This window comes from Festucalex cinctus, chromosome 19 (assembly GCF_051991245.1).
Source record: "Festucalex cinctus isolate MCC-2025b chromosome 19, RoL_Fcin_1.0, whole genome shotgun sequence".
In the NCBI taxonomy this organism is placed as follows: domain Eukaryota; kingdom Metazoa; phylum Chordata; class Actinopteri; order Syngnathiformes; family Syngnathidae; genus Festucalex; species Festucalex cinctus.
Genome location: NC_135429.1, coordinates 1,937,711 through 1,949,121, shown reverse-complemented (window position 1 = coordinate 1,949,121; position 11,411 = coordinate 1,937,711). Strand labels below are relative to the sequence as shown.

Below are 11,411 nucleotides of genomic sequence, written 5' to 3'. Positions count from 1 at the left end.
GTCACCAACGTCTTACAAATGCAATTATGCCATCTAGTGGCAGAAAAAAAATGACCAACACAAATCAATATCAGGTTGTTGTTGTTTTTTTTACATTTTTTTTAAATTTTTGCAGCCATATTCTATTAGTTTAAGATTTTTTCCACTTTTATGTTGAGTATAAAAACTTAAAAAAGTATTTTATTTTACATTTTATTGTACATTTAGAACAGATATAAAATTTGTGATTAATCGGGAGTTAACTATTGAATTAACTATTGAAGTCATGCGACAATTATGATTAAAAAATTTTAATCGCCTGACACCCCTAAAAAATACACGTTCAGTATGTTTTTAATAATTAACAAGGTTTCAAGGTTCACAATCCATTCTCTGTGAAATTACTAAATTAGTGTGCTGTATACTATACCGGACATTCACACATTTTTGGGTTCCAAATTATATTTATTTTCATAATGCAATTCTTTGTCACTCTAAAACATCAAAATGATAATAATCAAAGTATTGAATTGGTGTCAGTAGCTTTTAATAAACAGTAATAAAAAAAAAAACAAGAGTACAAAATTAAATATTAAAAAAAAACAACCCCGTTATCCAATCAACATCCACAAATCCATATTGAAAAAAAAAAAAGTGGTTCTTGTTTCTATGCATTAAAATATACAATCACATTTTGCAACTGAATCCTCCTTGTTAAACCGCAAACTGATTAATACATCAAGAGGGCGCGAAAAAGGTCACCGAAGACCTTCCAAGTCCAGAAGACCAGCCAGTTCTAAGCCAGTGTTTAATTTTAAATCAGCTTCGGCTCACAGCGGCACGACTACTTTCACTTCTCCTTGCGGTTGCTGGCCAGGCTGGGGGCTGGTGTCAAGATGTGCACCTTGCTGCTAAAATGGTCGCAGAGGAAAGCTAAATCCTGTTTGTCCAGCGAGTGTGCCAGCGCCAGGTAGACTGACATCGTTAATGCCAGGAGCAGCCTGTCCAGGGATAAAGCCGGCAGGAGCCACAGCACAACGCCAAGCTCCAGGCACACCGGATGGCGAAAGTGAGAGAGGAAACGTTGGACCTGGGAGGACTTGTAGGACAGGGGCTCCCCCATATCCAAACACTGGTAATACACCTACGCAAAGATGGGACAGTTTCCTCATCTCATTGTCGAGTTCTAGTCAACACACTTTACTGAAGCCTAGTTTAAAAATGATCATTTCTCATCTGAGATTACCTGCTTAATGCCCAACAGTTCCGGGTAGTCAAATATCATAAGGACGGTGCAGATGATAGCCCAGCAGAAAAAGTGCACCGTGAAGCAAAGCAGAGGGAACCAGACGCTCCAAGGTGCTTGGCGCACTGACCACAGACAGGGGGCGCCAGTCACAGGCTGCCAATAACGCATCAGGATCTAACACAAATACAAGAACTTTTGTCAAAACTAGACGAAAGTGCAATTTCTGGAGAAATTGCGTGGATATGCTGAAAGCTGAATGCTATGATTTGAGTAGTATCAAACACCCTGTAATGATAAGTTATATGTATGGAAGTGGGCGTGGAAAGTGATACTTAGAAAAAGTTCAATGTCTATCTCATTGAAAATGAATGGGGAAAAGCTGATATTTAACATTAAATTGTGCGAATACTGTAAATAATACGGAATCAGACGACATATACCCTGGGAGACGTGATTTTTTTGAAGCAAGTTGACATTTGAACATTGTAAATCGGAAGTATTATGTGGGAGTTGTTACAAAAAAAGTGTGGAGAATAAAAATCCCAATAACATGTGTGCTTCAGCATTCCCACAATAACTAATAGATCACAGTTTTATCCGGCGTGTGTTGCAGTACCTGGAGAGCCAGTGCAGTGGTGAAGCAGTACACAGTTCTGTTCAGACAGCCCAGGATGGACTGACAGGCCTGTTTGACAGGCGGCCATGCTAGCAGACTGTGCTGCACGGTGAACAGAGCCAGCAGAGCCACATCGACGACCAGAGATTGGAGGACAGAGCTGTCTCGTAGTGCTTCTGACCATGCTATGGAGTCTTATAAGGTGAATAAACAGGGGGAGGAGGGGGGGGGGGTAGTACACAGTCAAGTTGATTGTTGTCACGAGACACTGAAAACAAAAAGAGTGTTAATTAAGTGGTACTAAAAATCAAAGAGAAAGAAAATGATTACTACAACCCAAAAACTTTCTTTACAATAATATACGTGCCCCAACTTGTCTAAACACGGCATTGTGATTAATATTGTGCAATATGAGTTAAGAAGCAGCAAAATCCAGCCATTTTTTATCCATCTCAGGGGGCAGCCATTTTGTCACTTGCCGTCGACTGAAAATGACATCATGGTTGCTCGGGTAACAACCAATCACGGCTCAGCTTAAAAAACAAACAAACAAACAAACAAACAGGCGAGCCGCCATTACCTGAGCAACTTTTTTTTTTTTTTAAGTACATTATAGGATGTTTACTGAGTGAGAAGATACCTTATTTGGAAAATAACAGCAAAGTAAACTTTGTTAGCCATGTCAAGGACTTATAGATAAAATAAAGACGTTTTTAATTTGACCTAAAACAAGCTCAGACTGACTCAATCATATTCAAATGAAAAATTTGATTTTTAACTTAAAAATTGTTCGCTATGTAACTTGTTGTCTTCCAACAGGCATTAAGTTTGGCCTATTTCATAACTGATACAACTATAAACGTAAAAAAAAAAAAGAAAAAAAGGAAAAGAAATGACATAGCAAATGAACAGAAGACAAACTTCACGCCCAACGTGGGGCTCGAACCCACGACCCTGAGGTTAAGAGCCTCATGCTCTACCGACTGAGCTAGCCGGGCGTGCGTGAAAACCGCCGTAAAATTAAATAAAACTACTAGTACTACTACTAGTAAATGAATATAGTTATGACGCAGTGTCAAAGAATGCGTACGATATAAAACGTGTACAAAAAACATACCACTCGTAAAGGTTTACGCTAACTTGCCAGCGACACTTAGGAAAGTTTTACCTTGGCAGAGTATCGTTTCTCCAGTGATGTTATGGTAAATGGCTCGAAAGGATACAAAGCGAATAAAATCAGCGCCGGATATGAAAACGAAAGCAAAGTTCAGCAAGGTCGCGGTGCACAGAGCACAGCGACGGAGCGTGACTGACGCCATTTCCATTCTCGATGAATTACTTTCTACATTTCCCACAGAGCTGCCTTCCGGGGACAATGTGTGATTTGCAAATAGCGACACAGGGGGGCGGTATAACCAGCTTGGAAAATTTGCTCAGAATGGTGAATGCTGGGTTCCCGTTAGATGCATATTGAATTTATTGACAATACAATATTTGCAAATTACTGTATATGCAGAGGAGCTTGTACAGAAGGTATAGAAGTTTTAGTGTGGACATATCGGGAGTAAATATAATTAAAAAGGCCATTTACAATGTAACTTTAAAACATGATACATGTAGAACAAGTGTCAGCCACTCCAGTCCTCAAGGGCCCCTATAATGTACGATTTATATTGTTCCCTCCTCCAACACACCTGATTCAAATGACCAGGATCGTTATCAGGCTTCTTCAAACTTTGCTGATGAGCTGACCATTTGAATCAGGTGTGTTGAAGGAGGGAAACATCTAAAACATGCAGGATAGCGTTCCTTGAGGACCAGAGTTGATGACCCTAGAATATATTTAAAGAGATACTAGATACTGACTACATTTTTTAGCCATTTTCAGCAGTAAGAAGATAATATTTTGTCGAGAATTAATTTGGACAACTTCATTTATTTTTCATGTACAATTAATACCTTTAAAAATAAACAAACATTTTGCCCCTTGCTGTCGACTGAAATTGGCATCATGTGTGCTCTAGGCTCAGGTACAGTAATGACCAATCATGGCTCAGTTTGCTAACGTCACGTGACCAAACCCAGAAAACAAGTGAACCGTAATTGGTCGTTACCTGAGCTCTGAGCACCTGTGATCTCATTTTCAGTTAACAAGTGGTAAAATGTTTTTAAAGGTAGCCTATTCGTTGTAGATGAAAAAACAAACAAAAGATAAGACAAAATATTAACTTTCTATTGCTGAACATGGCCAAATGAGTCAACTATCCCTTTAATGTACGTTTTGAATTAAATAAAAATGTGACATTTCTGTTTGTTATCACAAAGGTGATCTGAAAAAAAAAGACAAAAATAACATGACAGCACAACAGTTTAATGACTTGGACTGGAATTATTGCAGGCAGAAATTAAACAGCACACTAACTATTATATACTTTATTTAATATTTTATATATATACACAACAATCTTATCGTCAAACAAAGTCAACGTTGCATCCGTAGCACTCTGCGTGATAGTTTTTGTTCAACGACACCACTCGAATAGACTCCGTGCAACCCTGCAAACAATGATAGAAAGCTGTTAACAGATTTCATAATTGAAAAATATGCAACATCATAACAAAAAATTGAAGGCTTACCTCGGTTGGTAGTATGGAATTATCGCAAGCAGCGCAGCAAGGAGCCAGCACCCTGAAAGCACCAACAGCTCTTTCATGTTAAACCTGCCCTGCAGCTCCCGGATTCGTCATTTATTTGTCAGGATAATAACTCAACTGGGTGTGACCCAATAGCAAACATACTTACTTGTGATAGTCTTTGATACAGTAAACCTTCTTGTCGGCGCCCACGGTAAAGGGCGAGTCCTCCAGGCTCTGTCTGCACACAGCGCAGCGGAAACAGGCCGAGTGATACGACTTGCCGTGAGCCTGCAGGACCTGGTGGTGCGCACGCTGCGTAATTAATCCATCCATCCATCTTCTTGACCGCTTATCCCTCACAAGGGTCGCGGGGGTTGCTGGAGCCTATCTCAGCTGGCTTTGGGCAGTAGGCGGGGTACACCTTGGACTGGTTGCCAGCCAATCGCAGGCGTAATTAATCAAACGTACACAAACATGCACATAAATATACAGGGAGTTCCAAAATGTTTTGACCCCATTTTGCAGGCCAATAATTTGGACAATTTTCGTTGGAATGGCCTCAAATTTTCACAGCTTGTGTAGAAACGTTTCAAGTTTTTGTGTGTAACGTCGAGCTTACATAAAACACAGGAAAGGAAGTTCTGAATGTCCTAAAAAGCACTTGGGCTGTAATTCCAAAATATAACCTGCCACATGGTGTTGAACATTTATGAAAATCTGTCATAGAACCAACAAATATTTGTATTTTTCTTTGTAAATTTAACCAATAAAACTTGTGACCTTCAACATAAAGTGTTTTTAAGTTTCATTAAGATCCATCAAGTAGTTTCCGAGATATGGGCATTTATAATGGGGTCAACCATTTTGGAACACCCTGTACCTTACCGTATCCTCGATGAACTGACCACAGCTGTAACACACTTCAGGGGATGGATGGACTCCCGAATACTGCATATTATATAAAAAAAAAAAAAAATAAAAATGCAACTGAGAATCTACTGTATGTTTCTATCTTGTACACGCGTGGATTATATTGTTGGTCCTCTTTGCTTCTGGAATAAATGAGACACAAGTGGAGCTATTTGGCAAGTCAAATGAGCTCTATTTTTACACATACAAATATGAAAGGCGAAGAAAAGAACACTGCACTTATTGTGTTGACATGTATTAAGCTCAGCTTTGGGCTGTTTTGCTGTGCAGGCTATCAACAGCAGGATGACCCAAAACAACGACAAAGACATAACAGTTGACTCGAAAGTAGCCTTTAATGAAGCTTCACTAAGTTTTTCTTTCGTTAATGAAAGGGTACCAACCATTTTGTCCATGTGTACCTACCAAAAAATCCTCCTCACAATAGATAATTCCGCTCAATGTGTAGAATGGCTTGCCTTGAAGATTTTTACCTAATGGGAAACAAATTCACATTACTACTAAATTGAAGAGGAAGTCAACACCCATAAAAAAAAAAATCTTGTCAATAATATGTCGTATGTGACCTCACTAGTCTAAACATGACATTCTGATTAATGTTACATTTGTGGAATATGACTGAAGCATCAATATCCAACAGCGGCCACTTTGCCACTTGTTGTTGAGTGAAAATAACATCAACAGCTCAGCTTCAGAAAACAGGTGCGCTCTGATTGGTCGTTGCCTGAGCCCTGAGCAACCGTGATGTCATCTTCAGTCAACAGCAAGTGGCAAAATGGCCGCCTTCTGATATTGATAAAAAACTGCTGGATTTTGATGTTTGACTCATATTCCGCAAATGTAATATTAATCAGAATGTCATGTTTAGACTAGTGAGGTCACATATAACATATTATTGTCAAAAAATGTTTTGGTTGGTTTAGAGTGATGTAGAACTGCATCAAACTGATTTATAAAATTCTGCTGAACTTATTTAGTAACATGAGAGACTTAACTCATTCAACCCCAAAAACGTATAAATATGTTTTTAATACTTTATCCTTCACTCCCAAAAACGTATTTATACGCTTTTTATGGTGTTTTTTTTGTTTTTGTTTGTTTTTTATGCTGTAGCATACAGAAGGCTTTGATGCAGCTTCTGATCTGAAGAGGTAGCTTACGGCAATGGTAGTTATTACAAAAAACGGCCAGCAGGTGGCAGCAGAGTATAAGAGATCAACCAGGGCCATGTTGCAACAAGTTCTTTTTCCCAATGTTTTAAACAGGTTTGTGAATAATGATGAAACTTAGATATATCTTAATGCTAATTGCTGCTAAACAAAAAGAGATACAAACATACTTTTTTTTTGCTGATGAAAGTAGAGACTAATCTTTCTTTTGGTGTATTCCACAATATTCTGTGACGCCTTGCAAAATCAGTTAAAATCCAGTAAAACAGTGTGGAGCGCAGTGGCTTGCTTCAGTGAAAATTCCTGGGAGTGAATGAGTTAATATTACAACAATATATGTGTAAAATAAAATGATGTAGTTTCATCTTATTGAGCATTTTTTTGTGATATGTTCTTTTCTCGTCAACTCACTACAAATGCTACAGGTGAAACAACTTCCGTGGAATAGTTGTCCCATGGCTTGGCAGACCTTCCCCGCACCGTGCACCTCTTTACTGCATTTTGCACAATGACCTACAAACAAAAACAGGTTGTACTTTATCAGTCATTCATTGAGAAGGAGTAGTGACATCTAACAACACAATCACACACACAAAAGTGCAGTAGTCGAGGAAAACAAAACCCAATTGAGAGGTAAATATCACAGAATGATATTTCCATCTTACCAAAATAAAAGTTTGAACCGCCGCTGGTGTCCATTTCCTCTTTTTCCAAGTTGTCTTTTCCTTTCAGAGCCGTCTGTCTGACAGCGAGGAGGTTTAATTTTGCACAGACAGCTGTAAGGAGAGCTGCCATTCGAGATTGTGATTGGTGCGGTCAGTACTATTGGTCGCACCCCCTCCCCAACTCTTCTAAGGTGGGTGGCAACAGGTCATGTGGTATAATTTTACACGCACATTTACATCCGTGCTTATATTGCTCAATAATGTGGATTAACGTCAAAAATCACATGGCATTAATTATCACTACAAACATTACTGTATGGAGCTCCTTTTCTGCAAAGTATGTTTTATGCAAATAAAGAAGAATTTTTAGCACATTTGTTGCTTTATTGATTAGGTGACAGTATCTTAAAAAAAAAACTAGATTAAGTGCAATTTCTGGAGAAATTGCGTGGGAATGCTGAAAGCTGAAGGCCAAGATTTGAATGCATGTGGAATGCTTTTGAAGTTAATTGAGAGATAAATTATGAAATGATGACCTCCTGGTTACTGGGCAATGCACTTTACCAACTGTGGCTGCGAGCCAACGAGTTTTAATAATCAGAAATTGGAAATTAGAAGAATTGAAAATTGCTATTAATTTCATGCAATTTTAAGGGACAATGCTAAATTGGCATATATAGGTCTTTCTTTGAAAGTATCGGGTATTGTTTTTTTGTTTGTTTGTTTGTTTTTTTTTGGGGGGGGGGTATATCAAAAGTACTTGTGGTATCGGTACTTGTTATCAGTGACTACTCAAGAACTGAGTACAAATACTGGTATCGGTCTGGGAGAAAAAAGTAATATCAAAAATCCCTAACAAAAACACTGTATATCAACTTGCTAAGTTATGAAGAGTCTGACATTGGAATTGTACTGTGTGACTGCCCTCATGTGGAGTGTTCAAGCTCCAGCATTCGACCCACCCATGTGCAGTAACTCACTTTTGTTTACAATCCGGATGAGACACTTTCCAAATGTTCCAACTCTGCATTTTTACTCTCTGGGGTCATCTCAGCTGCGGAAGAGCGGTCATCTCCCATCCGAGTGTGGGAAAGAAACATTTGCCATGAAACCTTATTCCTCGGTACGAAACCATGCAAAGAGGTGGGCCTCGCAAGCACATGTGCGCTCGTCCCGTTTTTTTTTTTTATTTATTTTTTTAACACCAGCATGGGAGGGGAGGGATTTGTGACAGCTGCTGGTTCTTCACTGAGCTCCCTTGTTTTTCAGGCGCGACACTTGTAGCCACCACAACGCCCACTCTGCATGCTGTCAGACTGGTTCAGCGAAATCAGTAGTAGACTTTGCTGTCGTCTGTCACTGATGATCGTTGCAATGTAATTGTGGGAATGATATGTTATTGTGATTTTTATTCTCCACACTTTTTTTTGCCGCCTAACAACTCCCACATAATACTTCCAATTTACATTGTTCAAATTTCAACTAGCTTTAAAAATTCACGTCTCCCGGAGTATATATCGTCTGATTCCACATTACTTACAGTATTTGCATAATTTAACATTTAAGATAAACTTTCCCCCCATTCATTTTCAATGGGACAGCCATTGAACTTCTTCTAAGTGTCACTTTCCACGCCCATTTCCAAATATATAAATTAGCATCATTACCAGTTGTCTGATACTGCTCGGTAGTTGGTAAAGCGCATTGTCCAATAACCAGGAGGTTATAATTTCATAATTTTTCTCTCAATGTGCTTTCAGCATTCCCGCGCAATTTCTCCAGAAATTCCACTTAGTCTAGTTTAAAATATTTTTGTTTGGATAAATGTTTTTTTTTTTTATGTTAAAGATGTATTCTGGATATAAATTTGCCATATCACACAGCAAACAAATATAGCAGACACATGATTTGCTTATACATACAGTGCGTGTGTGCGTGCGTTGCATATTCTTGCCCTCAGGTATGTTTCTGCTCAGGAATGTTTCTGATATGTGGCATGTGGAGGCAGCAGGCCTCTGCAACACTAGAGTGAAATTCATTGCTCAGGCTTACGAGCGAGAATCAAGCGTGGAAGTAAAATTGTCCTCACAAGCCAGTACAAAATTTATGAACTAACTCGAGTCAGTTGCATCCATTTGAATACGCAAACATGTCAGATCAGATTAGCTCGTTAGATGTGATGCCTTGGCACATACTCTTGTCAAAGACAGCCGTTGGCCAACGATATATATATATATTTTTTTTTAAACACATTTTTATGCTAACTTGTTATCTGATAGACAGGTAATATATTATTGTTCATATCGGTTTTTTGTCAATGTATGAAGACAGTCTAGGAGTACTGTGAAAAACTGTTTTGGGATAATTTCCTTTAAACACAACTCAAATATTCATGGCCACTTTTGACCCACAAGTTAAGGTCTCTCTGTAATGAACAGCATTTAATCTGATTATTTTCTTACTTATAATAATCAAAATCTAGAGATTAATTTCCTCTCTTTGGGGATTTTTTTTTTTAGCTAATTTTTCAGACTTTTTCATACATTTTTTTTGCCTTTTCTTTTTTTTCATTTTTTTTCATATAGGTTGATATGGGCGATACAGTTTTTTCAAATTTAAATTATGCTATGCTGCATTCGAGGAAAGTGAAAAGTCAGAATTTTCCAGCTTCTTACCAGGAAGTGTGCACGGGAATGCACCTTTGGGACTCCGACATCACTAGCCGGCTTTAATCTGACGTAAATATAATTTATAGTACAATTATAAACATATTTATCTCTTTATTTAATAAAAAAAAAAATAGTTATCAAAAATACATTTATCTCACACAACGTGATTTTGACTGAATGCGTGAACCAGAACAACTAACAGTTTATCGGAATCAACCATCTTTGTTTCGCCTTGAACACTTGGAGGTCAGAAATGCCACAATCTGGGAAGTCCGAATTCCCAATTTCCTCGATTTCCTCGAATGCAGCATTGTTGTTACAAACTGGGGCCAGCTACTGATATTTTTCTTCGAAGATTATTTCACTCGTACTACTGTCAGATAACGTGGACAATTTTAACAAATATCTTGTCATTTAAAAAAAAATTAACTCCCTTGAAATACAGGGTTGAATCGGCACTTTCACTTTTGCCAGTCTTCCACAAGTAGTCAACTTGAGCACGTGTGCGTAAACGCCACATTGTCCACACCCTGCGTAGTGTTCGCCGGCATATTTCAGTGCTTATAAATAGGTCAGCCATTGTGCCGCGCGCAAAAAAAAAAGGGAAGAGTTCTCCTCGCGGTTGTGTATCGAAGTTGTCGAAGCGTGAGCTCACCTGTCAGGTTTGAACAGGTCAGCGTGCCCGCGAACCACGCCCCTGCTCCTCAGGTAAGCAGGAAGTGGCAGCCTGTTCGCGTCGTAATGTGGGACCTAGCCAAAATGCGACCTTGACACGCCACAACTGGGCTTTATAACGTTTTTTTGTTTTTTTTTTGGGAGTGGGGGAATTCAAAATATTATCCTGGACGTGTTTTGGCAGTAAGGAGGACTGCAAGCGAACATGCGGCTCGCCACCTGCCTGCCGCTCGGACTTTTGTTGTTGATTATCCTCGATGTATCAGGTGAGACTTTATGCTACGATGGGTAAGTTGCTCAATGAAGTTATTTTCAAGCGTTTTATGTGTTTGACCGTTAAATTATGGGTCAAGCCGTGGTGTCTTGTTCTTGTTCAACCAGCTGCAGCTAAAACAGCACTTTTTTTTTTTTTAATGCACAATAATGGTGACGTATCTCATAAAACGCCGAGCAGCGTCGAAGCATTTAGTTTGACACATAGAACTTCCCCTTTATAAGGTTTTATGAGGCATTTATGGCGCTTCCTGGGAGGCTCGAATTGATCATGTCTTCATTAATAATTGACTTGCAATCTGCTACAGAGCTGTGACTGTCCTTTTGTGGAGTACAACTGACCCTTTTAATCCAGGCTTACAGTTGTATTAGCCATTGTAATACATGACATGCTTGTAGGGGAGTAGCATATGTTGAATGGAGTATCTTTAAAAGTTTGTGGTTACTAAAACAAAACTATGTAGTTGATATAAAGTGAAAAATGGCAGAAATACTTAAAAATGAAGGCATCGTATCATAGCAACCCACACATACAATGGAGTCTGTCTC

General features: G+C 38.8%; 3 protein-coding genes and 1 non-coding gene across 13 annotated transcripts in view; 1 reads left to right on the top strand and 3 right to left on the bottom strand.

Moving 5' to 3' along the window:
* Positions 1-11,411, top strand: part of cdcp1b (CUB domain containing protein 1b) — a 32,852-nt gene that overhangs the window by 11,975 nt on the left and 9,466 nt on the right. The window contains exons 1-4 of one of the 6 annotated variants that reach the window (XM_077506470.1): positions 882-1,114; positions 1,842-2,046; positions 7,006-7,436; positions 10,734-10,855. In XM_077506470.1, the coding sequence (XP_077362596.1) occupies positions 10,795-10,855 (61 nt within the window). In that variant the 5' untranslated portion in view covers positions 882-1,114; positions 1,842-2,046; positions 7,006-7,436; positions 10,734-10,794. Of the gene's footprint in view, positions 1-881; positions 1,115-1,841; positions 2,047-7,005; positions 7,437-10,261; positions 10,623-10,733; positions 10,856-11,411 lie in introns of those variants that run through there. The other 5 variants (XM_077506471.1, XM_077506469.1, XM_077506474.1 and 2 more) reach the window with 5 other exon arrangements.
* On the bottom strand, positions 240-3,211 carry nrm (nurim). The gene is made up of 4 exons (XM_077506477.1): positions 3,013-3,211; positions 1,845-2,038; positions 1,226-1,402; positions 240-1,123 (listed from the first exon to the last, which is right to left on the bottom strand). The coding sequence occupies exons 1-4, from the start codon at positions 3,167-3,169 to the stop codon at positions 830-832; spliced, it is 822 nt and encodes a 273-aa protein (XP_077362603.1). The 5' UTR covers positions 3,170-3,211; the 3' UTR covers positions 240-829.
* Positions 2,770-2,842, bottom strand: trnak-cuu (transfer RNA lysine (anticodon CUU)). The gene has a single exon. It is a non-coding gene; the product is annotated as a tRNA-Lys (tRNA).
* limd1b (LIM domains containing 1b) lies at positions 4,263-10,852 on the bottom strand. Of its 5 annotated transcripts, none has more exons than XM_077506480.1 (8): positions 10,570-10,852; positions 7,246-7,318; positions 6,992-7,093; positions 5,817-5,884; positions 5,367-5,429; positions 4,648-4,778; positions 4,482-4,533; positions 4,263-4,400 (listed from the first exon to the last, which is right to left on the bottom strand). In XM_077506480.1, exons 2-8 carry the CDS (start codon positions 7,277-7,279, stop codon positions 4,317-4,319), a joined length of 534 nt encoding a protein of 177 aa, XP_077362606.1. In that variant the 5' UTR covers positions 7,280-7,318; positions 10,570-10,852; the 3' UTR covers positions 4,263-4,316. The 5 variants fall into 5 exon arrangements, with proteins under 5 accessions (XP_077362606.1, XP_077362605.1, XP_077362607.1 ...); XM_077506479.1 differs by having other exon boundaries at positions 7,246-7,368; positions 10,570-10,851; XM_077506481.1 differs by lacking the exon at positions 7,246-7,318 and having other exon boundaries at positions 10,570-10,850.

Coding starts and splice junctions, on each gene's coding strand:
- nrm (XM_077506477.1), bottom strand. CDS start 3,169: ATGGAAATGGCGTCAGTCACGCTCCGTCGCTGTGCTCTGTGCACCGCG. Junction 1,403..1,844: donor CCACTGCACTGGCTCTCCAG/GTACTGCAACAC, acceptor TATTTGTGTTAG/ATCCTGATGCGTTATTGGCA. Junction 1,124..1,225: donor AACTGTTGGGCATTAAGCAG/GTAATCTCAGAT, acceptor ATCTTTGCGTAG/GTGTATTACCAGTGTTTGGA.
- limd1b (XM_077506478.1), bottom strand. CDS start 7,375: ATGGCAGCTCTCCTTACAGCTGTCTGTGCAAAATTAAACCTCCTCGCT. Junction 4,779..5,366: donor GTCAGTTCATCGAGGATACG/GTAAGGTACAGG, acceptor GCGCACCACCAG/GTCCTGCAGGCTCACGGCAA. Junction 4,401..4,481: donor ATTCCATACTACCAACCGAG/GTAAGCCTTCAA, acceptor CATTGTTTGCAG/GGTTGCACGGAGTCTATTCG.